Source organism: Callorhinchus milii, unplaced genomic scaffold, assembly GCF_018977255.1.
Source record: "Callorhinchus milii isolate IMCB2004 unplaced genomic scaffold, IMCB_Cmil_1.0 Scaffold14, whole genome shotgun sequence".
NCBI lineage: Eukaryota > Metazoa > Chordata > Chondrichthyes > Chimaeriformes > Callorhinchidae > Callorhinchus > Callorhinchus milii.
The window spans coordinates 8,227,516-8,255,222 of NW_024704755.1; the positions used below are offsets into that span (position 1 = coordinate 8,227,516).

Below are 27,707 nucleotides of genomic sequence, written 5' to 3' on the forward strand. Positions count from 1 at the left end.
TCAATCAGCTTTATGGGCCGGGGCACTGCTGCTTGAAACTGTATGTAAATAATTGAACAGTCAGTCGCTCGATACCCCAAGGTCAAACTTCACATCTCATTTTATGTGCTAGATAACCAAAAAAAGTGACAGCCCTAGAAGGTACACTTACACTGCTACTTTAAACTACTTCACCAAAACATTGACTAGAAACACAACGAAGAATGAATTCAATTTTCAGTGTAATAACCCATTGAATGATCGCATTCTCAATAGCAGTTTCTAAATTATTAAATTGGAAGCGACACCAAATTCTAGCACCCTGATTTGAATGGATAATCTTTCTCAGAAACTAATGTTATGATACCAGGATGACGCTATTGTACATCGAACTAAATGCTTCTTACGGATGGAGTGCAGAAGGCTCATACACATACCAGCTGAACATTTGTGTATTATGGATAGACACATTTTCCAGTGCTTTCTGCATCAAGATAACATTGAATGGTATTTGTTTTGAATTTTCAACAACTTCAATTTAAATAAAATGCTGACTCTTCTGTGTGTCTGAAACAGATAAAATCTTATCTACATAAGTTAGATTTAGCAGAACGCTACACAATCCAAATATAATATTGGTATTAAGCCCAAGACAGTGATGAATAATTAAATACTTTCTTTACCTTAATGGCACCACTGGAGGGAAGCATGGAAATATTACACCTGGATATTCTGGAACTGTTTTCATTCTCTATCTTGCCCCTTTTCACTATCCTGACATGAAATCAGCCCAAAGATTGATTTCTCAACAGTGTAAAACACTTCTTATTAGCAACACTAAAGCCAGAAAGTTGCAGGTCCAGATCCCGTGCTGTGTGAAGTTAGCTGATATCAACAGGGACAGCATTTGAGGTATTAAAGTTGGCCTCAGCACACTTACGTCAGTGGGGTAAATATCAGGCAAAGTTCCTGCTCCCAGACACTATTAAGAGATATATGCCGAAAGTGCACTATAGGCAGATGCAGCAAGTAGTGGTGATTGCCTGCAACACCATGCATCAGTTTGCTTTGCACAAGAAGGATTAGGAGAAAGAGGATTCCAGTTCCATCTGCTGGTTCACTTATTCAGTGCAAGAAAGTGCTGCAATGGGTATGTGGTCAGGCAGTGATTATCCTGCAAAAAGCCTTTCAACATCCTGCTGCAGGCTATCATCATAGGATTGTTTGAGCTACAGAAAAGATCACAACTCCAAAGCTGAGATAAAGAAGTCAGCTAAGCCTGGAATGACACCAAATCAATGTTTATGTCAAGCTTGCCGTTGGTTGGCTGATGCCAAGTGCCCTCTCTTTTAGTTAGACCACAGAAAGTAGTGGATATAATGGGATGAAGTACGTCTACTAGGAAGAAAAGTTGACTTGGTGAAAATTGGAATATTTCTAATATTCAGCAAAAATTTAGTAAATACATTGATCAGCGAATCGATCCGTTTCTGGCCTATCAATAGGCTTGGACTACACAGCAGGAAACACATCAGTTGGCAATGTCTAAAATATTTAACCTAATCATAACTTGCTATATGTATCAGGATTTACTGCAATAACACCTTGCATTTACATAGCACCCTTCACATACGATAATGTATTGGTGTACTCGACAGTGACAGAATCAGATGCCGAACAAGAAAGGAGGAGGAGGAGGGTACCTGTAAATGCGTTCAAAGAACTAAGATTTTAGCCAAGATTTAAAGACAGATAGAGAGGGGACAAAATGGAGGGATACAGGGAGGGTTTTCTAGAAGTACATCATGAAGATCCTTAGTTATGCTATGACACTCATCAGCGCTGAATCAGTACTGGATAAATCTTTATTCACTTTAGCTCTACAGTAAGCTTATGGCTCATGTTGCATTCAGTGAGGAAAATGAGAGAATCCAGCAATTGTGTGTGTGGTAATCTCAGGCTCATATTGATTCAAACCATAAACAGGCATAGCAAATACAAAATAATCACATTGGATGCCGGGTAATATTTTGCTGAAGTGTTACTGCCTGAAAATGAAATCAATGATTTAATAATCAGAAGCATGCACATTCCTTAAATATATGGTGAAAGAGAAGTGTATAAACTGAAAAAAAATAATCATTGGAGAATAACAACAGATACGTCTGTGCTAGAAGTTCAATTAGACTCCAGATTAATTACATAGATATGAATTAGAAAGTCTGTGTTTCCTGTAAATTAAAGCACACACAAACAGTATTGGGTTGCTGGAATTGATTTATTTGTACTCTGGCTGGACACTTGTACTGATCATATCAGCCTGGCCTTCTCTATTGATTTTGATAATACTGAAAATTCTTTATTAAATCGAATGTGTTTCTTTTTTCCTGCCGATCTAGAAAGTTATATCAATACCGATGTATTCTATATGGGTTCACTTGAGATGAAAGACTTCAGCAACTAAGATAGAACTGTGGTACGTTTGAAAGAGAAATTAAATAATATATAATTTAAAAATGTCTTTTACAAGAGGGGATTCATAAAATATCTTGTATGGTCTATTTATTCTGCTCGAAGAAATCTGAAATTGAAATGGCTTCCAGGAGTAAACTGATTCGGAGGAGAAAACACTATTTGCCAGGGGTTGAGGAACTCTGTCAACCATCTCTAAGCTGCGGTTCTTTTTTTTTTAAGTGTTATTAAAGAACTGTGTTCTAACAACAATAGAAAGCTTAAGGGTTGGCCAACAGATTGCCTAAAAGCATTCAAGGGGCCATTTCTTCAGGGGACTGAAGAGATTCACCCTATGTGCCTTTATACCTAAGCAGAGCAAGTTACCTTCCTAGCAAAAGCACCAGTTTTGGACAAGTGGCCTCTATTGCAATTCACTTTACCGTCATGATGTTCAAGCTTGAGGCCCCAAAATTCCACCTACTCTTAGCCTATAAGGCTGTATTTTGTTTCTTAACATTTACAATCACTCAGAAATGTCGGAACATTCTTAAATGTAATAGTCTCAGTTTGGAAGCCAGTTTTGCATAGCTCTTAAAAAGACCGAATTGAAGAATTCTTCACAATTCTGTGCAATCTTACATTTTACGATAACAAAGGGCTAACAGGCAAAGGTTGGGAGGAATTTTAGATGTCTGATGGCTACCGTGGTTTTAACATTGTTTTGCCACATGCAGTGCTGTGGAAATCGAGGCAATCACTGGCTTTCTCCTGCAATCCTCCTGGGAAGGTGCATTCACTGAACGATTGTACCATTTGTTTGCTCCACATGCTTCTAAATTGACCTATGTAAGTTCAAATTATCCATCCTTTTCATACACCAATCATGTATAGTCAATGTATAATTCCAATTCACATGTTGCTTATTTTTTTTTTAAAAATCAGATTCACTTTCTTCAGGACACCAGCCCCAAGCAATATCCTATCCAATCGACAAACCCCCATCTTTTAAGCTTTAATCTTTCTTCCCAACAAATGCTTTGCGGTCCTCTATATTATTGAATACTTTTCTATTTCCTTCTTATATTTTCCCTTATTAATCTTAGACTTGATTCATGCCAGAGATTATTAACTTTTGAAACCCTCACATCTTTAAATAAATCCTTCTTAGCTTTTATGTTATTTTTGACCTTCTTAACTCAGTTGCTGTACAAGGTCTTGATGTGGATATCGCTGTTTTTTTTCTTTGAAGAGATTTATTTTCACTTCCAAATCTCTTAACGCCGACTTAAACATTTGGCTTTCTCTTTCGGCATATGTTAGCACTGCCCCGTTTGATTTGATTCTTCCTAGTTGCCATTCCCCTCACCACTTACATCTGTGTGACATCTGACATTTGGCACTTCTAGGCTTCATTTGTGATGTTTGCCTTTTTCTTTTAAAAAAAACCCTCCCTCTCTATTTAAAGTGTTATCTCATACTACAGGGTGCCAGGCACCTTACCCATGTGTCTATTATTAATGTGCAAACACAGACAGTGAGTGTTAGCAGACTAATTGCCTTGAGAGCTAGCACATGACCTCATTTTTGCCTGATATCCACACAGATGCACTATCCAGCAGTGTTACACCAACTGGAATCACAACTCATCAGGCCACAAACGGAGCTCTTGGAGTTTGTTTCATTAAAATATCAGATCGAAAGATAGTGCATTAAAACCCACCTCTATTCCACTTCTTCTCACTGCTGTTAATTAATTAATTAATAATAGTCCTTGCATTTGATATAACACCTTATTATTTCTTCGAGACCCCTCAAAGCGATTTACAGAATATACTTAAGAGTGAATTGACTATGTATTTTATAGGCGAATTTCCTTCCAGGGGAAACATCTCTTCACAAAAAAAGTTAGTGAGAATGTGAAATGCATGGACGCTGAAGTCCGTAAATGAAAAATCAACCAGAATATATCAAAGGTTGCTGGATAGATACTTGGAAAATACGTGTTTCAAGGGATTTGAAGAAAAGGTAGGGAAACGGGATTAAAATATCTGCCATGATCTAAAAAAATTGTTGGAATAGCCTACTACTCTTATATTTCTACATGGTTGAGAACAGTCTGGCGTAAGCTTGTGCTAAATAGTGCTGATTATTACGACATTCTTTGTACTGATTCACTCATCATTGCCCTTTGTATTTGCCGCCGGGTCCTGCTGACACTGTGGGCCAATCATTTCTGTATACATTGCATCATAAAACTGCTGCACTGTGTCCATTACCCCAATCATTCATCTGCCCTTCCATTTTCTGTACTGGTTCACCCGCCACTTATTAATGTGCCAATTGCTTATCAAATGCAAGGATTATTATTATTTGTTTCACTCGGCTTCTCTGCCACTAAACCCCAAATCACAATCCACTTTTTTTGTTGTAGATGAAAACTTTGGGTTACAAATTTCGTTGTGATATGAATTATCACTGGTGAAATTTAACACATTAACACGCATTGCAATATTCATCCCTATTGAATCAAAGGTGACCATGCCATATAAATCAAGCATAACTGGGTCATTATTTGACAACTACAGAAATTTTCATCAGTCGGGTCCGGATGGTTAGAAATAGCTATGCACATAAAACTGTGAACAAGTATAATTGCGCAGAACATGGGTTAGGTGATTGAAAAAGTGAAGAACCAAGAAATAAATTGCAAAGTTAGAAAGGTAACCTTGATAGAGGAAGGTTAGACACTGGTGAAGATTGTCATGATAAGTTTAAATTTAATTGGCATATATATTACAGCCGCATCCTGTAAAAGTGAGCAATGTGCTGCTGGTAGCTAGGCTCCGAATGCCTCATACAATAGGCAAGCAGTATTGGGAGTCAACATAAATACACGTGTTTGCCAGTTGTTTCTTGAGGGTTATGAAAGAGTTAGGTTGCCCTACGGTCAGAAAATACAGAGTGCATCTCCTCCCAATCTGTGCAGCAGTGAGGGTGAAGACATCGCTAAATCTAGAGTGGGAGGAGAGGAGATGGACACTTAATTTACATCAAAGGAGAGTTTTTAAATTGGACATCTTTTATTGCACAAAGAGAGTATACGGGATGTGCCCAAGAACACTAAGTTTATTTAGCTTAATCTTTAAATTATGTATTTTATGGACAGAATATACTACACATTTACAAGGAAACATTTTTATTACACTTACTTGGCCATTTATCTATTATGCAATCTTCCTCACTTGAATTTCAGCTCACATAAATTCATTATAAAGCCGACTAACACATTTCATTTTTACCACAGCCCAGCTTTACCAAAATCATTTGATCATATGATTCCAATATCACAGTGTTGCCATTTTAAAAAGGTTTGAATTATGTAAGCTACATAACGTCAATAATAATTTTCAAAATTACCTCAGGATGGAGAATTTGGTTTCCATTGTATGATCAGTACCTTCTTCTCGCTAACTGATGTTATTGGTGCTTTTAGTTTTCAAGGTGCACTAGCATCATTTATTGGTAGAAAAATGGTACTGCATTCAAGCAGCAAAATAGATTAAACATCCTGTGTGTGTGAGCTGAGTTTCACATGAGTCTCATGCACCCATTTTAAATGCTTTGACCTACAAAATCATCTGGCAGCATGTAGCATTGGACATTACATTATTCTCATCTATTTTTCTATTTATATCAGGATAGTATGTATGCGCTTTATAAAAATTACACAGACTTGAATATTTGAACTCAAGCAACTTACATTACATAGGTAATGTACTAAAAAGTTCCTTTAAGGTGGTGTGTCGCATGTGTAAGTACCAATAGCTGCAGATTCCTATTACAATCATTTTAGGCTTATTGTCCTTCAATTCTTTCCAAAGGAAATCTAATGTTAGAACTTTGTTGTGGTACAGATCAATCACAGAATTCAGGGTGTGAAATTCCCCAGTCTCTAACATGCCCCCAAAAAGTTCATGATCCATCTAGGTTTTATTGGTATTGTGACACAAGATTTTGATCACGATTCATTTTGTCATAGAATGGTCAATTACTAATGTAATTGAATGGATGGTTACTAAATTTTAAGTATTAACAAGAGATCTTAATTGCACTTATTCTGTGCATGATTATGCAAGTTATTTCAAAGATACAACTTGACTATCTATTAGACTATGATTCCAAGTCCTGATAGGAACGTAGGAGTAGACCATTCAGCCCCTTGAACCTGTTCTAACATTTTATTAGATCATGGCTGATCTGAACCTCAACTCCATTTATCCATCTTTTCTCCATATCCTTAGATACCATTAACAAACAAAAATCTATCAACCTCAGACTGGAAAATTCCAATTAACCCAGCAAATGTGAGATCAATTGGATGTGGGGTTTGTAACCCACAACCTTCTGACTCAGCAGAGAGAATGCTACTAACTGAGCTAGGCTGACATCTAAGAGTCAGGAAATGTTCAGTTTACTGATTAATATCGAAAATGCTTTTTTCCATTTTGATACTCGTGATGCTTTTTGTTTCTGAATTTTCCTTCTGCTAAACATGAATCCATGCACTGTTTCCAAAAGTGAAATACTTTTTAAGACAAATACAAAAGAATAAGAGATAAAAGAGTGGTACCTTTGATTGTGTAAAGTGCTGTTGATAAACAGATAAGCTTTTGAGAGATCAGTATTTCTATTTTGAAAAAGATGAAAAACTATCCAAAGAAATATTGGTGTGAAGCTGAGAAAATATTCTCGGGGGCCTTTTTCCAGCTATTGCTGCATCAGGAATAAGGAAACCTGCCCAAGTTTTCACCATGCCAATTCCCAGTTTCCTTATTCCACATGCCTGATAATAATCCCTCAAGAAAAAAATAATAATTTGATCACTCAATCCACAACTGTTTGAGGTACACTGCTGTGCGTAATTGTTTGCCGCATTGTGCCCACAAAATATACAGTTAATTCACTTTACAGTATATTCTGTGAAGTGTTTTGAGACATCTAGCAGATGTGAAAAGTGCTACATCAAATGCAAGGTTTATTATTCTTTATAAAAATAAAACATAAAATATCCTTTCATACCACTTTGTGTATGGACTTTGACCCACTCCATAAACTTGTCATTGATCGCTGGATTTTAAAACCTTGATGGTAATTTACTGCTTTGAGTGTTACAAGTACACATTGTGATGTTCATTAAGTCGCAAGCTAAGAAACATGTTGTACAATAGACATTCCTGCACCCTGTAGGAATTACTTTGCCGAGACATCCTGCAATTTATTAATAACATTTATTTACACCAAGTGTTGATGTTTTTTGAACGAATAAACTGAACATTAATCGTACTCTTAATTAGCTTTTTGTTGCTCGTATTAACAACAGCTTGCATTTATATTGCTCCCTTCACACAGGGTAGTGTTCTGCAGCGCTTGTTAGTGGCCCTGAGCCAGCAGGAGAGATTGTTATTATTATTATTAATTTAAGAATTAATGTTTCAACACCATTGGTTTCATAAATGTGCAGGATTTCAGGCAGATTCAAATATTGTATTGTAGCAATAACAGATTATTGACCAGAACATGGATATGTAAGAGATCCCACTGCAGGAGAGAGAGAAAAAAATTGACTGAAAATCTCTGCAACATCCACCAACCACTGGGAGATTTAAATCAATCAGACAACAGATGGGGGTGTTAAATGGTTTCAAAGCCAATCTAATCCAAACCAATTTTTTTTAAAATAACTTATTTGTCCTCTGTTCCTTCTATCCTTCAATCTATTATTCTCAATAGTGGGGGAAAGGCTGATTCCATAACTGGAACAGATGCCATCTTTTGTTACCCCTATTTTTTATAATTGCAATTCTTTCACACACTTCATTGCAAATAACATGCTTCAGATGATCGCAACAATAAACTTTTAAACTAATGCCATTATGAGATAGAAAAGATCTCTAGGTGCTATTATTGTAATGAGACAATTTATACAAATCAGAAAACGTAGCCACAAACTGTACCATCATTAGAACAATTCAAGTGCTTTGAGACATTCAGATTACATGAAAAAGTGCAATACAAGGGCAAGGTGTTGTTAAATAGTAGATGCAAAGCTGCTGCACTGCAATCAAAATGCATTCTGGACATCTTATTATAGTTACAGCAACACTGTATTACCTTGCGAGCATTAATTACAAAGGTGTTTTTGCTGAAGGGCAGTCACGATAAAAACTCCAATGCGGAGTATTCTCATTTTACCCCATTTATGTAACCGCCCTCTCTTTGAAGAGTGCAGCAATATCAAGTTCTGCCTCCAGAAACGTGTTCTAAAGTGGGTAGAGATAACAGCACCTGAAATATCAGGGTAACAAGGTCCATCGTACTATTGCCAGATACACTGACACCCAGATTTTTTTTGATCAGGTGGGGAATTTTCTCAGGGAATTTTGCTGGGAAAACAGAACATTACAACTTTGGATCCAATGACAGTCCTTAGCATGTCAAGGTCGTGCATGACGAGTTCCGCTTCTAGTAAAAGACCATTGGGCCTGAGCCCCAGAGGAAAATGCACGTCTATGATAGAAACACAATTCTGTAAAATTGAACTATGCCCCTTCCCAGCAGACTGAAGCATTAGATGCCAATTCTCAGCTGTTTTGTGATGTGAACTTGTATCCCAACAGGGATTGGACTGCTACTGCCTGAGGAAGAATTTGTCCTGGGCACACTCTATATGCTGCAGTCAACACACGCTTCTAACAAGACCAAACATGACCCATAGCTTTCTAGGCTCCAGCAGTACTGTAACTGTACCCTCATTAAGTGGAGGTTTTACTCAAATTCATTCTTGTACATGGTGTGAATGCAGTTATCATCAAATAATATTTATACTCTGCATTTCTTGATTTCCAACAACAATCTTTTTCAATGTCCTTTTTTGGCAGCTACACATTTCAATGAATATCTTTTGCCTTCCAGCACTCTTGTTACTGACAGATGCCAACAGAACAATTTGCTTACTGGGGGAATACTCTGCAAGGCACAGCGTTAAAGATGATTTTCAGTCCAAATTCAGATCCATATTGATCTGATCTACATTTTCACTATGGAAAATAAATTTTAAAATGTTGCTGGTTATAGAAATCTTTCTTGGCCCACATTTAATAAGTGTTGAAAATAAATAAAACAAGCTTTTTTGAGCTGCATGCTCCCAAGTGTCTCTCAATAGCTGAAAGTCGCTCCATTGATATCAGTGCGACACAGCGGTTGCTCAAACCCTGGGCAATGAAACATCAAATCTCAAGTCCCCAACCTCTAAAGGGGCAGCTCAGATTAGAAGGCCAAAGAGGTATGTCATTTCTTTTTAAAATCAAATTTCACTAAGAATATTTTCACTAGTTTTTTTTTTAAAAGTGCACTTTTTATTAATAAATACTCTACAAAGATCATTGAGGCTTTAGCTTCAATTATTTAACTGAAGAGATTTACACTTGGGATCCTCATGGAAGAGGGGAGCAAACATCACAGTAATTTTTTCTTGATCGAGCTATTGATTTTGTCATCACAGCACTGACAATAACACAACATTTTGCCTCTCGGCTGTCAAGTTGTGCTGGTGTCAGTTTGTATTGCAGCTACTGCAGGTCTTTCAGATCAAGAGTTAACCACTCTACAGCAGGAAAGGTTAGAAGTTAAAAAAGATTATTTACAGCTACATCCACCAGGTAATAATGGAGGAGTGTTGGACCCAAGACAGTTTTCCCCCTCCAAAATCACTTTCACAAGCAGAAAATTAGATTGAAATAGTGAAGGATTATACGTCAGTTTCTCTTTCTCAGGTCTTCAAGAAAGGAAAGTTGACCTACACTCAACAGATAGAAAATCAGAAAACCATGAAATCAGGAAGCATACAATCATAGAAATTTACTGCATAGGAGACCATTGGACCATCGAGTTTGCACCAGAGCAGTGGCAGGAAGTAGCTTCAGCCATTCCAGAAGCTTTGGTACTGCAAGGATTTGAATCCCAATTACTTTTTTTTCTTTCACCAAAGGGTTCCTGTCCTCTGACAAATGTTGCCAGTTAACTTTAAAGTTTTTTGACATCTACCCTTCTGCTTCCCATGATCAATAACAAGGATTTTAGAAGATCTAACTTTTCTCAATTCGGCTGCGTCATCATCCTTCTTTATCCCCGCTAGCTGAAAATTAATAATGCTACATCGGAATGTAATCAAGATCTACATTTAAGTGTTCTTTAAATACCCATAATTCAATAAAATCCTGCATTGATCTCCTAATTCTGCAATACTACAATTTAAACCTCTCACCTCTGCCCACCCCTTCCTCCTCTCATCCCAGCAATAAAAATCAAAACCTCCAGGGTATCTGGAAGAGTATCCAATGGACCAAAGGGTTTCTTCATCTAATCCTCTGAAGTTTAACTTGTACCAAAGTCTTGTGTCTTTTTCAAATAGACGAAAGCAACATATACTGGAGTAAAGGTATTTTTACTTTTCCATTTTCCCTGCATGTATCTGATCAATCTCTTATTATGAATGTACTCTGCCTAATCTAACTGCTGTACAGTCTTCTAGTCAGTCACATGTTGACGCATATACAAAACTTTAGGAAATTTCTGAATACATTCCAATAACAGTTTCTGTCCCCATCTCTGTTTGGATATAATTCCTAGCAAAATCACGGATCCACATTCAAATTCCTTATACACCACTATAAATTATCCAACATGTCACCTGAGATTTACTGGTTAGCATTAAAAACTGCACCATTTTCCTCTAAAATTTGCATTTAAAGAAAACTAAATTCATCACAAACCAATGAAAGTTTTTTTTTGTTGCAATGCGATCAGAGAAAAAAAATCAGATAAACTGTCTGCACTTGTTGGGGTATAATTAGGTTTTACTTGGAAATAGTAACGGAATCGATAAGATTAGTCATTAATTGTAATTGTCAGCAGCAAGAGGTTTAAAAACAATGGGTAAGAAAATAAGAAATAGAAAATATATTTCTCTTCATTCTGGAATTCAGACCACCAATTAGTAGAATAACAACAAGATTACACTTGTATAGCACCTTTCACGTCAGGAGAACGTCCCAAGGCGCTGGACAGAGTACAGCAGTTCAGACCCAAGCTGGGGTCAGGGTGGGAGAAGGGAGGGCAGGGGAAGGGGGGTGGCCAATGGCATGGTCGAAGAGGACGGTCTTGAGGTGGGACTTGAAGGAGGATAAGGAGGGGGCGAGGCGGAGTGACTGGGGGATGGAATTCCAGAGGCTGGGGGCAGAGTGGCTGAAGTGGCCAATGGTGGGGCGGGTGGGTCGGGGGACGTGGAGCAGGCCAGAGCTGGCTGATTGGAGGCAACGGGCTAAATAAACAGTAAAACTACATATTTTGTTCATAATACTTTACGTTTAAAGGAATTTTATACAATAGTGAAAAAGGTAACCATCAAAACGCAAACTTACAGTATGTAAGTAAAGTGCATCAAACAACAATATCTTTCTGCATTCAATATTAATGTAAATTTAAAAATTCACAACTTTGTGCAAAGCACCACAAATCCTAAATGGAAGATATAAGGGCGTGGCACAGTCACACATTTCCTGAAGGTCATGTAAGCACAAGTGATTTATCTTTGCTTCATCGCAACTTCATTTTACTTCTGAAAATTAATATCCAAACATGCATCACTTACACAATATGCTGGTAACTTTATTTAATAGTAGTTACTTTGCACAACAGTTTCTTTGCCCATTTTCTTAATATATATATGTAAAAAATACTTTTCGGGATTGGTTAGCCAGCAGGTGCACTGCTTTACTGTTAACTCCTGGAGAATAAAAGATGAAACAAATGAGTCTCACAGAAATGAAAGCAGAAGTGAGGAGGAAAGCCAGGAAATGTAGAGTGCCGAAAATAGGGGGAGGTATAAATGAAGTTAGCTACAAGAAAAAAAAGTGACTGGGAGAAAAACCATGAACAGCTGAATGGTGAGAGTGGAGGAAGATTGGGAGACTGCACAATAAATACATGTATATTTCAATCATGCAATAGTTCTACCCAGCAGCACATAAAGAAATACAACAAAGCAGAGTAATACTCTGTGAACCTCTACATGGAATATTAAAAAAGTTAAAAACATTTTACATATTCATATCACTGAGCAACAAGCATCTTTCTCCATTTGGTGAATTCATATTTTCTAAAAGGTGAACAATTACTAATTTCCCAGTGAATTATTTTTTAAACTAGTGTCTGAACAATCAATTTGTGTGTTGGAGTGTAGGTGATCCTTATTACATGGTTACTGTTTAAAAAATAGGATTCTACCAAGAAGCAATACCTGTTAATAATTAGACTTATCGTGTGCTAGTTATCTGCTGAAACATCTCACTTCAGTCTTTCCTATTTATGTAAACGAACAAACTCAGCTTTAAGATGATGCATCATAATTCTGAAAGCAGCTGTGCAATAACTGGTGTGCAAATGGGTGCCTTTCATATTTCAGATATACAAATTAACAGCAGACATAGCAATTAGTAGTACACAATTCCAAAACTCCCCTTTCCATTCTTTCTAAAATGATTACCCACAATGGATGAAAAGATTTCCTGCGATATTAGTTTGTCATTAATCTCAGTGTCTCCTGCCTCACCTAGCCTTGGTCTGGACAGCTTCATCTTTTTTGCTGAAGTAGAAATGAGCTCATTTGTTACTGCTTCATCACATTCAGCAATGTCAGAATTATTCAGAATTACAGTTTGTTCATATTTATTAGGACTACAGTGCTCAACCAATAAATGTGGTATGTCCTGTGTTCCATGACTGCCCGAATTTGTATCCAAGCTGTGTTCATCGTTCAGTGGATTCTCCATATGCTCTACATCTGAAAGTTTAAAACAAATTAAAAATAACAAGAATATTTACGTTTTTGTGTCAGTGATACATTGTTATATAAGGTTTAGTGTTTATACAAATGTCCCTTTCTCACAAAGTCACTTTGGGTACAGACAGCTGAAGAGCTAGAAAAACATGCAGAAAACCAATCCACAGATACTGCTCCAAGATACTAGTTCACGTAATTTAACTAACCATCAAACATTTACTTTCAAAGCAGAATGCAGCATTATTGATACTCTCTTTATACCAATTCAGGAAATCGTCTTTATGGTCAGACAAGGGGATGAGAGTACGGGGGAGTTTATTATGGAGTCCTGTAGCTCAGTGGTTAGAGCACTCGCTTTGCAAGTGAGAGACCTGAGTTCAATTCCAGGCAGAGCGAAACCTTGGGCAAGTTTCCTTACTCCACACAGAGCCTAATAATAATCCCTCCAAAACCAAAAACAATAATTAAATTGGTCATTTTCAATCTACGACTGTTTGTGGGACATTGCTTTGCGCAATTGGCTGCCGCGTTCGCCCACAAATATACAGTCAATTCACTTTACAGTGTATTCTGTGAAGCGCTTTGGGACGTCCTCCCGACGTGAAAAGCGCTATATCAAATGCAAGGATTATTATTATTATTATGAAATAACTGACATTAATAAAGATTGGTAATGTTGATTTTAAGACATCATAATATCCGGTGTACTGAAGCTATTTTTAAACATGCTGCAATTCATACTTAATGTGAAAAATGCAATTTCTGCAGAACCTGTACATAGTTCAAATAAAAATATTTTTATATAAGCTAAATGGTACCATTTTAAAGGGGGTGAAGGAACAGAGAGCTGGGAGTTCATATAAATAAATCTTTGAAGGTGGCAGGACAAGTAGATAAAGCTGTTAAAAAAATCATATAGGATGTCGGTAACCTGAGGACACCGATTTAGAGCAGGGGAGAGGGATTGAATTGGATGGCTCTTTTCAAAGAGGCGGCACAGACACGATGGGCCGAATGGCCTCCTTCTATGCTGTATAATTCTATGATTTTAAAACATGAACACTCTGTAAATACAAGCACTTTGAGCAATGATTGAAAAATTACACGACGTTGACTGTTAAACTGTCCTGTAATTCAGAAAGACCTTTGTAAGTCCTCACACAATCATTTTATTAGAGCACAAAATGCATTGTATACTCAATTGTATAAATCTAGCCCTACCAGGCAGTCAGCGTGTTCATCGATTATTCAGACGTTTATTGCTATTGGGTTTGAAACTAATTTAGAGTTGTCCTCAATGGCTCAGTTGGTAAAGATCACTACCCAACCCATACAGATTCGAAGGGTACCAAGGTCAAAGCTCTAATCTGTGACAAATTGAGCCATTGTCACAATTGAGCCAGTACAATTTCCGAGAGAGGAAAGAAAGAAAAAAAGGCAAAGGTTCTCAATTCTTTACCACTATACAATGATGCCTGCAGGAAAATGGAAGTGGATGTTGGATGAGAACAGGATTGAGCACAGCTATTTCATCCCCACGGTGGAATAGCCTACCAACTGGAATGAATTATCCCTGGAAGAATGACCAATTGTGCCAGATACCAGACAGCAGCAGGCACACAGAAAATCATACCTCAGCACATTCAGGGGAGAAAGGGGAACAGGTTGAAAGTCAAAACAATAACATAATTTAGATCGAGTTCAGTGAAATTATGAACTCAGTAAAACAAAACTAATTTACAAAAGTTCCTTTTCACTTACCGATAGGTTGAATTATAATTGGCGGTATGGCCTTCTTTTTCCCAAAGTGCACAGCAAATTTGATCATTGTGACACCATAATTTTCGTGGTTATGAACCAGGTTGTTCATCATGGTTATTTTTGGGACATCATAAAGCTCTTCCATGAAATTCTGTAAAATAAGCATAAATAGATTTTAGGATCATTTAAACAAACATGCACAAAGCATTCTCCGGTTGTTATCAATCTTAGTACATACATCTCCCTCGCTCTCACAGACACATAAAAGCTGTATTCCCTGCTCTAGAGATGGGTGGAGAGTACTCCTCTTATGTTGAACATCAGTGACGGAAAAGCTCACAGACCCAGGCTCAAGTGCTTGAATCTGGCATTTGGAATAGAAAAGTGGTATTTATAAATTGAAAGTGGGAAAATGGTGGCATAGATATTTGACTAGGAGAGGAAAAATCATAGACATCAAAGAATTTACAGGCAAGTACCACTATAATGAGGTCGTACCAACACTACTGGAAGGGGAACAGCCACTTGAAAGCTGCTCATTCCTGCACTGTAGCTTTACCCTAAAGTCCACAATTGTTTTAATTTTCATATTAGCAGTTAACAATTATTATTTACACAAACTGTATCGAACTACATTACCTGAAAATATGAATTAAATGATAAGTTAGATTTTGTTTTAAAATGAATCGAAATATGGTTCGAACTCCTCCTAGGCTAAATATAAAATGGATTTAGAAATAATTCTTGCAGCATTTCCTTCCTTAATCTAAAAGCCCCCAATTATTTCTGGGATGTAGGGTATGGTTTCCATTAATTTCCATTGTTAAACGCTAATACAAAAACTAGACAATTGTGGACCTTGGTGCCCTTGTCTTCCACTCTCCGTGTCTATGATTTACATTCCAAAGGCTTACCTTAATAAGAATTCCCTCCTTGCAGTGATGTATGTCATTTCCATTCAGGACACAAGTGCTGCTAGGGTAAATCTCAAGTCCTGCTCCCTGTAGATTGAGAATTTTTAAATTATTCCCCCGTTAAATAATATACACTTTTTTTTAATAAAAACTTAAGTTTCATCCCTATTTTACTTTTAATTCCCACTTTTAAAGAAAAAGTAATCTTCAGATGCTTTTACTCTTCACATATTTTAGCTCCCCAGTGAAGCCACTAAAATTAAACTACGTCCCAGATAGAAAGTCACTAGTGTCAACCAGACTTTTGCCATTTGTCAACTGAGGAGAGGAAGACAGAAGCAGGTTTTGTCGAAATTATTAGTAATTTTATAATCCTACTCACCGATTTAAAACAATTAGCAAAATTAGCAATTGTTAAACAAATTGATTTCGCAATAATTTCGAAAGTATTCCATCCTTTCAAATATTCCTTCCAAAATAAGGACTTTTTTTTAAATGCACAAAATTTATTGATAATTTTTATTAGTGTTGAATGTACATCAGTTGTTTACATGGGAATTGCACCAAGCTTATTGGGTATTCTGGTAACCAGCAAATCAATGAAATGAAATAGCTGAGCAACAATAAAGCCAGCATGCATTTTAAATGATCTGTAAGGTGCAATTCAGAAAGATTCACACGGACTAAAATAAGTGAATGCATTTGCAACTCCCAAAAGGCCCTTTCTATAGCTATAATTCCCTTATTATATGTAGCACATCTGAAAAGAAGTCTCAAGTAACCAGGTTTCCTAGCAATTTAATAGTAAAATGAAACCCTGGGTTGGGCATTTGATAGACAATTTGTCTCATTAACTGGCTGCAGCATTCAAGTTTACTGTGAGTGTGAGTTTCCGGTGACCTCTTGGAAAGCACATTCTTTGAACTTATTGTTGCTACAATTAACACAGAACTTGATTTGACATACCACATTCTAGAAAAGCAGCTAGCTAATGAGCAATTTCTCAAAGTCTGTATATCAAAGTTGATGTTTAACAATATTATTTTTGCTAGAGGTTAAAACTATTGATATATTTGCAATTTCTCTCCAGAAACAGAAAAAACAAACACCAGAGCTTCGAATTTGGATTTATGTTTCAAACTTAAACAACTTAACGAGAAAATATTGAACTAACCCGCAAAAGGCAGATTGAAACTTAACGAGTTTAATTGAAATAAAATGCCATTGTATTGCCTCAAACCACTCGATTAAAAATATCCAACACTATGATTTTAATTATGAACCTAGATTCGACTACCCCACTGCTAAGGGACTGTGGCGTTCACATTTCTTTAAAGCTAAGATCACAGTATTTATCTTAAATACTTAGTCATCACTACTTTTTTTCTTTGCCACTAATTGAACTTCGAAAAGGAAGTAAGAGCTTGTTTAATGAGATTCGCAGACTCTAATTAAGGAATCCTTCCTGGGGTGTGCAGAGTACTCTAATCTTTTAAAACTACAGTTAAAATCAATTACACAATGCTAATCATCCTGAAAATGTTTAAAATGAATTTCAGCTAATTTTTTCCACCCATTCATTCTAGTTCAGGCAAGACTACACAGGAAATTATATTCTGCAAACATGTGAATTTAGGAATACCTGTAAACTGTCCTAGGTACTTTGTCAATAAAACTGAATTGCAGCAAGAATTTGTTAAGTAAACATTTCTACATTTCTTCAAAACACATATACATTTGCCTGTTTAAGAAACTGCTGCATTCTTTTAAATCTAAAAATAAATGCATCCGTCTACGATTTAGATTTAAGGTACAAATGTTTACACTGGTGAATTTAGAAGGAGCTCATTCTACAGCTCAATGGTTTAATCAGACTGAAGTCTGATATTGTAGTATGATAGGTGCTGGAATATCCATTGTTACAGTTCCGAGGTAACAGTTTTGTAGGAATGCAAGTTATTACCACACATGAACGCCTGCTACCTCAGCCAATTGGCCAACGTGCTTTTGTTAATCTACCGATTCATATAGAATGCATGTTTCAGCACTTCCTGAGCAAATATGAAATGTATACTTTTCAACATTATGGCTTATGTCTTTTGGAGCAGGGACTTGTACTGAAATTAAGTTTATTTTGAAATTGGATTTTCAAAAATCCAGTCTGGTGCAATATTTACATAAGGCCTCTTCCACCAACTCTGCTATGACAGGTCTCAGCATTTGTTTTTCCAGCTAATGGAGTGAACTGAATGAAGAGTGGAAATACGCCACAAAAAGAATTGTGTCAGCACTGCTGTAGGCAACATAACCTGCACCAAGGGATGGAGTAGGTAAGCAAGTACTGTTCAAAGAAGTACACTCCTAAACGCACATCAGTATTGCTCATTTCTTTTTCTAAACAGAAACTGAAAGCTGCCAAAAACCTAACGTTGAGGCTTTTGTTGATCAGCGGTCATTGTATCTATGTCTATCTAAAATCATCCTGCACCTTTGCTCCATATAGGTCACAATTTTTCATACACAGCTCTGCTGAGGTTCTGAGTACCACTCCTGTGGTGTCACATTGCAGCACACAACCCTCCAGAACAGTCTGGCCCTGGCGGACACCTAAATAGTGTGAAAATACAATAAACGGTTATTCAATGCAAGTCGTGAATTTTATGTTCCTATATTCAGAGATGACAACAAAACATCACAAACGTGCTGTAAAGCAGCAAGCAATTTGTAGAAAAGAGGGCAGGGAAATTATGATTATGATTGTTAATGAAGTTTCTGTGTGATTCAGCCGCACAAGGCGGATGATTGAAATTCCATTAAACAGAATTCCTGATCCTGACGAGCATCGTACTTACAGAACTGATTCAAGCACAACATCCACCAGATTAAATCACTTTTTTCATGCACTGCACAACAAATCATTCATTTTTGTTCAAGCGCCACATTTAATATGAATCTATTGACTTTTGGAAAAATAAGGCTGTGGAGAGGAGCACATCTAATCTTCTATGTATTAACACTTTCCTGGATTTATTTATTTTAAAAACAGCAAATTATCAACTGATCATTTGTGATTGAAATTCCGCATTCACCAGTTGATATTTTTGTTTAATTTCCCAAGGATTTTCTACATTGCCTGCAGATGCTTTTCAAACCACATTACCCTCCCTTAAACTGAATATTTTGGCATTTGATGCTCACCACAATGTGAAACATTAAACATCTGCAGAATTAGTACTGAATTGTGTACATCTGCTGAATTATGACAAGATATTTGTCTCTGAGCTGCAATAGTCAAGGTTAAGCTGAATACACAATTGCTGTAGAAGGAAAGTCATTCAAAATCTAAAATGAGCACTAATATCTTAACAAGATCTTAAAATTCTGTTTAGTTTGTGGGCCACATATTCTGGTATCACAAGAGAAGTGCATTAAGATGAGCAAAAAACACAAGCGATTTCTCTATAAGTAATGCACAATAAAACACCAGTGAAAAGGTAAATATATACAATGAATTGGAGCAGAAATATAAAAACGCAAAGATAAAGATTACCAATGAATTGCAATACTATAAATGGTTACTTGGAAGAGCTTTAAAATTGCATTATTCAGCCCTGCCCTCATATTCCACAGAACAAATTTACCATACTTACATAAAATACCCTCTGTAGCATCATGCTGAACAAATTTCAGATTGGATATTTTCACAATACTGGCCATACATTCCACAAAGGTGTCTCCTTTGCCCTCTTTTTCCAGCACAACATCATCAGGAAGTCCATATCCTGACACAAAGAAAATAAAGAGATGTTTTCCTGGAAAAAAACTAAACACCACAAACTAATAGGACACAACATTGTGCAGTAAAAATATTAACTGTAAAAATATTTATAAATTTCAGAAAAAGATCTGAAGTGCACCACTCGACATAATAATCAATTCTAAAGCATTTTCAAACAACGGCCTTACTTAGTAGAAGACTTCAGTACTTTAACATAAACCCTTTCTTTCCTGTTGTAACATTCCAGGATAAAATTCAATGATTGTTGCATAAGATAATTAATTATTTAGTACATAGTTTGTCTAGCCAAGCAGTGCACATATGAATTCATATTTGATGAGTAAAATAATAATTTTTGTATGCGATATACCCCTTCATAAGTTCATCTAAATGTCCCAAAGCCCTTCACAGGATTTCTTGCAAAGTGTAATAATAATCCTTGCATTTGATATAGCGCTTTTCACAGCTTCTCGACGTCTCATGTTAACGAACACAGAAGTCCATTTACTTAACAGGTTTGATATTGTATTGCTTACAGCAGCATGACAAACAACCCTTTTGGTTCACAGGGAAATACACAACTTTCCCAATTTACACCACACCTTGCAGCAAATCACAAGACTATAGCCAAGTTCTATTCCTCCATCTTATCTTTACCTTCTATCTGAATAGAATCAGCAATTCTAAAATAGCCATTCACACAATAATGTCCAGCGCAGATAATGACAACATCACCTTCATAGCAAGCATTTATTGCCACAACTGGGTCACTGTGAAACTGAACAAAAGGACAGGTAGTTAGAGCAGAACCTTCACTAATAATTTCAAGGCATGCATTTCAGATTAACAAAATAGATTGATCTTCAGCCTGAGAATGAAGCACTACAATTCCAATTTATCTCCTCCGTCGATAAATGTTACTGAATATTAAAAATTACAGGTGTATGTTGTTACCGCTGCTTGCCTGTGCTGCTGCACCTCAGTATATCTGAATTTCTATTCTACAATTTCTTTCACCGAATATTTATTCTACTTAATAAAACAGTGAGAGACGTGCCAGTATACTGAATATTAGCTTTACCTCCAGCACTTGCTCTTGCGTGACATGGTCGGCATTTAGTTTCTCCTTTAACAAGGATTGCATGAGGCCAATGGTCATGCACTTTGAAACAACATGCACAACTTTTTCACCTGAAGGACGAGGTCCTTTAGCCTGTTTGGAAGGTAATCCATAGCCATCTCGACGCAGTACGTACCTGGAAAGAAAATAATGTTATTGCGATTGGGTAGGATAAGAGATCCTAGTGTTCTTTACATTTTGTAATTTAACCCATCCCAGGGACATGCACACATTAAGATGTACATTCCAATCTTGATGTCCACTTAGTCAATAACAGTCTTTTTTTTAAAAGAAACTTTTTAAAACTCTTTACAAACAATACAACATTTGCAGATATTAGTTAGTGGAACACAGATTGACATTCTAGAAGATGACGACAACCAGATTCTGTAAGAAGCTTCCACCAGGCTACAAATAATTTCCATGAAACAATTTTAATAAAATTGTAATATATTCAGGTACATTAAAACATACATGGTTTTAAAATGGGAAGAATGCAAAAATATTCATTTTACCTATAAAGAGGATTCTCCATTATTTGAAGTTTATATTTAAGCTTCTCTAACTCTTCATATAATTTCAGTCCTTCCACCATTGAGACATTATTGATTTCAGACTCTGTTTCTGAATCACTTGTCGTTATATTATCCCTCATTTTGATGAAATCCTTATATGTCTCATCGCATTTTGACAACAGCCGATGATATTCAGCAATGAGGTCAGTTGGGACACGATCTTCAAGAATATCGTAGTGCCTGAATTTAAAGAGAGTGCAGCAAAAGATTTACAGCTTTGATGGGACACCACAACTTTGTGCAAATTCCCTTGTTTCAAAGTTTTGCAAGTACCCCACATTACATCCTCTACCTACTCCCACCACTCTACCATTCGACCACAACTCCAGTAGTTTTAAGGTTTTGTTCAAAGAAATAACCAAGCTAACTGATCATTGCCCCATCATTCACACAGATTTTCAAAGGAAAGAGACTATGTGCTTCATTTTGTTCTTTCAATTCAAATTACAGTTGTGAGAGAGCCCTTACAGCAAAAAAAAATTGTATTCCAAACACATTCAGTGCCAATTATTGATGCATTCCACTATGTTTCAAAGACTGCAGTGGGAAAAATAACTTGTTTTGACTACTGCAAAATTCAGTTTTGCAAAGTAAGACAAAAATAATGTGCATCTATAAAATAATGCAATCAAATATTCAGGTTTTTCTTCCAGTTCAATTACTAACAATTGTATTAGAATTAGTTTTAAGCAAGTTTGCTTCAGAAGCAGTTGTTTTCCTAACATTCTCATTGTATTAGTTTGCTTACAGCACCACCTGGTGCCAAGAATCTTAACTGACAAAAGGATATCACAAAAAAATAAAGTCAGCAAATAAATATACATGATAGCAGGTAGATTTGAGTGAGAAACTTTAAATTAAGTAACTGGACAGCTGTTGTCAAGCTCATCACTTATTATGATTCACTATATAGTTAAACTTACAAATATCAAAAAGGTTTGTACATAATTCACCGGAAAAAAAGTGGAGTCCTGTAGCTCAGTGATTAGAGCACTCGCTTTGCAAGCGAGAGACCCGAGTTCAATTCCAGGCAGAGGGCAAAACCTTGGGCAAGTTTCCTTACTCCACACAGAGCCTAATAGCAATCCCTCCAAAACCAAAAACAATAATAAATTGGTCATTTTCAATCTTCGACTGTTTGTGGGACATTGCTGTGCGCAATTGGCTGCCGTGTTGCCCACAAATATAGTCAATTCACTTTACAGTGTGTTCTGTGAAGCGCTTTGGGACGTCCTCCTGACGTGAAAAGCGCTATATCAAATGCAAGGATTATTATTATTATTATTATAAAAATAGTGACTTCATTTCTTCCTTATGAATCTTACTAACAAAGTTATCAATAGTAAATTATGAATATTTTGAAGGATTTGCAAAGAATAAAAAAAGTCACTATGAATTCAAAATATAAAAAAGTTTGCAAAAATGTTTATCATCGAAAGTTGGCAAAACACACTCACAGTTTAAGTCTAGGTTCACAACATCTGACAAAGTAATCATAATCATCGTCATCATCATCTTCATCCCACTTTCTCCAGATATTTTCATAGAAAAACCTGTAAAGAAAAATACCATGTAAACTATGGAAATTGTTATAACGTGATAATTATTTTGAATACTGTGTGGAAAACATGCGTTAAGAACTGCACTAATTTGTTTGAGGGACCCAGGGTTTTAATTAACCAACTGTGGACTTGGCAAAGCCATTCAACATAGAGATCCAGGTAGGCATTGGCAAGTTATTTCACAAGAGTTTACAGGAAAAAGTGGGCTCTTCATTCTGTACTGAATATTGTAGTCAGATCCAAATCCCTGACTGTCCAGCACCTTGGGATATCCTCCCAACATGAAAGGCACTATACAACTGTAATTTGTTGTTGTTGTTGTGGTAGAAGAAGCTACTGGCTCCAATTCAGGTCAAGTAATGGCTTCTAAATCTCAGTGTTGAATCCAACAAAATCCATAAGCATTGTGAAATAAGCATTGAAAGAAACTTTGGCTAAATGTATTCAGTCATTTAAATCTTCACATATGGATAGAATAAAATAAACTAAAAATATATTTTTAAATCGTGTACCTGATGTGTTCAATGGCTAGTGCTGTTTGGTCAAACTCTCCCGACCCATCAACTGCCACATACAAGTCCTGTAATGGTACAAGATGCTCCTTTGCCTCCAGGAAACTTTCCATTGCCTCTCTGCTAAGAGGATAAGTTTCAGACTCATAAAGGAATAGTTCAGTCAGATGCACCTTTGCCTGTAAGCTTGATGTCACCACATCAGTTATCTGAGATAATAAGCAAATACTTCAAAAACAATTCAATCTAACTACTAGCTCATTGTACATTAAGAATATTTAATCCACAATGATCTTATATATGGGATTTCGCTGTACTGTTTATTACCAGGATTTTCAAAAATAATAAAATACATATTGCAAAGAATATGGATTGAAATTTAATTCAAATAAATCTAGAGTTAGGAGGAAATTTCTCCCCAATGGAATTTAAGCTCAATTTGTGATATTGCTTAACAATGTTATTGGTGCCTTACTAAGTTTTGCAGAATGACGAACACAATCACTGCAGTAAAGGTGAACTTACCATCACCCCTTGCCCTAATTTTAAGTGGGTATTTACCTCAACAAGCACCTCAAACACATCATTAGACCAGATCGCTTGCCATCCATACGGTTCCAGGACCTTATCTAAATATTCCGCAATGAAATCTTTCACCTCAGATGGTTTAGTGTCACCTGTAAACACAATACAAAGTTACATTTATACAGTGCCTTTCACATCAGAATTGGGTCCCAAAACACTTAACAGTACTGGTTGGTGCAAGGTGGGAGTTGAGAGGATGGGGAAGGAGCATAGCTTTACATTTATCCACATAAAAAAATCAATCTACAATTTTAGTTTGGCTGCTCTAGAATTCAAAGACAGCTAACTATCAATCTTACAAAATCAAACATTCCACATTTCTGCAAAACTTGGCATCAACAGGAAATGTACTGGTATTAGAATAGCAAATCATTACTTGTATTATTTTAATTCAAGAATATTAATTGATAGAAATATTTACCTAAAATGTAGTCTTGGTAAGCCTTATAACGTTCATAATAGGAGAGCTGAGTTGTCTCAATGACTTCTGGAAACTCAACAGTTCTAACATGTTTTTTTGAAGTCATCTCCTTTATAGGGTAATCATGATCTTTCCCAATTTCCTCTTCATCTTTAAAACAGTCTGCTTGTAAAAAAGGGGAAAATATTTTTCAACCATATTTACTTCAACAAAAGATAGTAAAACACACAAAATAGTCATCTTATTAATATTAGTCTTGCACCCAAGTTATGGTAGTGGTGCATTCTGTCCATAAGCACTAAAGTTCACTGAAGCACTAAAGACATTAGTAGCAACCTGACATCGCCCCACAATTCTTGTGCCCACAAGACACTGCAAATCCTTTGACCCTGCAAAGGAACAAGATTATCACAAAGTCTTCAGGTGTTCAAGATATTTTGAAATTGCATCATCAATATGCATTGCAACCAATTATTATAGCCTATAACCTTGCTATGCAAATACATACCAGTGAGTTGGTGGCTGATAGGTTCATTCTTACTGCCATGTTCACTATTTTCCACTGTAAGAACAAGATTACAAATGGAAGAACATACATTTGGAAAGAGTAACTAACATTTAACATACCGAAACTCGTGAAGTAACATTTTCAGAATATTTACCCAGCAATACTGCATCCCTTCCAGCAATATAAACACTACATAAAATATAAACCAATTAATAAGGACTTGCACAAATCGACGGTTAAAATCTAAAATTTGAGCAATGCCAACAAATATAATGAAATATTCTACGAAGATTTACATTACATTAAAAATATATATTAATGCGCCTAGAGAGATGCTGAGGAATGCATTTTAAGCTGTATCAACTCACACCAAAAATTTCATAACACTTAGCAGTGAATCTGATTACATTGCTTGCGAATCAATGTCATAACGACAACAGGAAGATGAAATTCTCCGTGTTTGTCTTGCAAGTCTCAAGACCCTCCTCGTCAGCCATGCCTTTGGCCACCCTCCTACTCTCCACCCTCCCTTATCCCAACCCACCCCACACCCTTGCTCGGGTCCAAACCCCCTGACCATCCAGCTCCTTGGGATGCCCTCCCGACGTGAAAGGTGCTGTACCAATGGAATTGTATTGCAAGTCTGGAAAATATCAACTTTGCAAATGTGGTCCCCATGGGGCACAGGACCACATGGTAACATCAGCATCAAGTTGGAAAGATATGGGTGTGTGGGTGGTTGGGGTAGGGGGTGTGGATGTGTGTGGGGGTTGGTGGGTGGGGGGGGGCGTGTGTGGCGGTTGGTGGATGTGTGTGTAAGGGGAGGGTGTATGTGGTTTGTGTGGGTGTGTGTAGGGTATGTGTGTGTGGGTGTGTGTAGGGGGGGTATGTGTGTGTGGGTGTAGGGGGGGTATGTGTGTGTGGGTGTAGGGGGAGTATGTGTGTGTGGGTGTAGGGGGAGTATGTGTGTGCGCGGGTGTGTGTAGGGAGGGGTATGTGTATGTGGGTGTGTGTAGGGGGGGTATGTGTGTGTGTGGGTGTAGGGGGGTATGTGTGTGCGGATGTGTAGGGGGGGTATGTGTGTGTGTTGTTGTGTGTAGGGGGGGTATGTGTGTGTGTGGGTGTGTGTAGGGGGGGTATGTGTGTGTGTGTGTGTGTAGGGGGGGTATGTGCGTGTGTGGGTGTGTATAGGGGGGGTATGTGTGTGTGTGTGAAGGTGGGTATGTGTGTGTGGGTGTGTGTAGGGGGGTATGTGTGTGTGTGTAGGGGGGGTATGTGTGGGTGTGTGTAGGGGGGGTATGTGTGTGTGTAGGGGGGGTATGTGTGGGTGTGTGTAGTTGGGGTATGTGTGTGTGGGTGTGTGTAGGGGGTATGTGTGGGTGTGTGTAGGGGGAGTATGTGTGTGTGGGGGTGTGTGTAGGGGGGTATGTGGGTATGTGTAGGGGGGGTATGTGTGGGGGTGTGTAGTTGGGGTATGTGTGTGTGTGGGTGTGTGTAGGGGGTATGTGTGGGTGTGTGTAGGGGGGGTATGTGTGTGTGTGGGTGTGTGTAGGGGGGGTGTGTGTGTGTGGGTGTGTGTAGGGGAGGTATGTGGGTGTGTGTAGGGGGGAGTATGTGTGTGTGGAGGTGTGTAGGGGGCGTATGTGGGTGTGTGGGTGTGTGTAGGGGAGGTATGTGGGTGTGTGTAGGGGGGAGTATGTGTGTGTGGAGGTGTGTAGGGGGGGTATGTGGGTGTGTGTAGGGGGGTATGTGTGTGGGGGGTGTGTGTAGGGGGGGTATGTGGGTGTGTGGGTGTGTGTAGGGGGGGTATGTGGGTGTGTGGGTGTGTGTAGGGGGGGTATGTGGGTGTGTGTAGGGGGTATGTGTGGGTGTGTGTAGGGGGGGTATGTGTGTGTGTGGGTGTGTGTAGGGGGGGTGTGTGTGTGGGTGTGTGTAGGGGAGGTATGTGGGTGTGTGGGTGTGTGTAGGGGAGGTATGTGGGTGTGTGGGTGTGTGTAGGGGAGGTATGTGGGTGTGTGTAGGGGGGAGTATGTGTGTGGGGAGGGTGTAGGGGGGGGTGCGAGGTGTGGACGAACAGGACAGGGACAGACAGTGGGTGAAGCTGGACATTAGGGAGGGGGCAGGTGTGCCCCCGCACTCACACCCCCCGCCCGGAGCCGCTGTCACAGCTGCAGCGGTCACTGGGGATAAAATGTAATACGGCGTCGTGTGCTGTTGACGGGAGAAGTTACCTCCGCTCACGGGCCCGTCGCGACCCGCTGTGAGCTGCTCCCCACTCTCCTGCCGGTCCTCGTCCGCCGTCGGCATCTCAGATCCCGGACACACCGCCTCCTCCTCCTCGGCCATGGTGGGGGGTAGTGGCTCGTCTTGAGAGTGGAGCCAAATGCCTGGGGGGGGGGGGGGGGAGAGTGTCGGGGGGATGGGGGGTGTCGGGGTCGCTCTCGCTCTGTGTCGAGGCTCAGGAGCCGCTCGAGCCGACGTTCGCCGATTCAAATTTCTAACCGCCACCCGGAGCCCCGCGCGCGCTGCCATTGGCTGTGACCAACCACCTGTCAATCAGGGGGCGGAAGGGGCGGGGCGCGGTGGGGGAGGGGGAGGGGGAGGAGTTGGGGCTGCAGCGCTCCCCCAGCGGCCAGTC

The 27,707-nt window shown here is 38.2% G+C and overlaps 1 protein-coding gene across 2 annotated transcripts; it reads right to left on the reverse strand.

Annotated features, from left to right (window-relative positions):
• Positions 1 to 11,953: 11,953 nt before the first annotated feature.
• Positions 11,954 to 27,426, reverse strand: shcbp1 (SHC SH2-domain binding protein 1). Of its 2 annotated transcripts, none has more exons than XM_007889406.2 (14): positions 27,301 to 27,426; positions 25,070 to 25,123; positions 24,562 to 24,723; positions 24,117 to 24,232; positions 23,556 to 23,764; positions 22,939 to 23,034; positions 21,422 to 21,661; positions 20,868 to 21,042; positions 20,444 to 20,564; positions 19,659 to 19,790; positions 18,497 to 18,615; positions 16,009 to 16,095; positions 15,095 to 15,245; positions 11,954 to 13,333 (listed from the first exon to the last, which is right to left on the reverse strand). In XM_007889406.2, exons 1-14 carry the CDS (start codon positions 27,413 to 27,415, stop codon positions 12,984 to 12,986), a joined length of 2,127 nt encoding a protein of 708 aa, XP_007887597.1. In that variant the 5' UTR covers positions 27,416 to 27,426; the 3' UTR covers positions 11,954 to 12,983. The 2 variants fall into 2 exon arrangements, with proteins under 2 accessions (XP_007887597.1, XP_007887596.1); XM_007889405.2 differs by having other exon boundaries at positions 24,562 to 24,726.
• Positions 27,427 to 27,707: the final 281 nt, after the last annotated feature.

Bases quoted from the DNA above. Each gene is read 5' to 3' on its own strand.
- shcbp1 (XM_007889405.2), bottom strand. From the start codon at position 27,415: ATGGCCGAGGAGGAGGAGGCGGTGTGTCCGGGATCTGAGATGCCGACG. The intron at 18,616-19,658 runs GTAAGTATGGTA...CACACTATTTAG, and splicing joins TGCTACAGAGGGTATTTTAT to GTGTCCGCCAGGGCCAGACT. The intron at 15,246-16,008 runs GTAAGCCTTTGG...CTTATTTTACAG, and splicing joins AGGAGGGAATTCTTATTAAG to AATTTCATGGAAGAGCTTTA.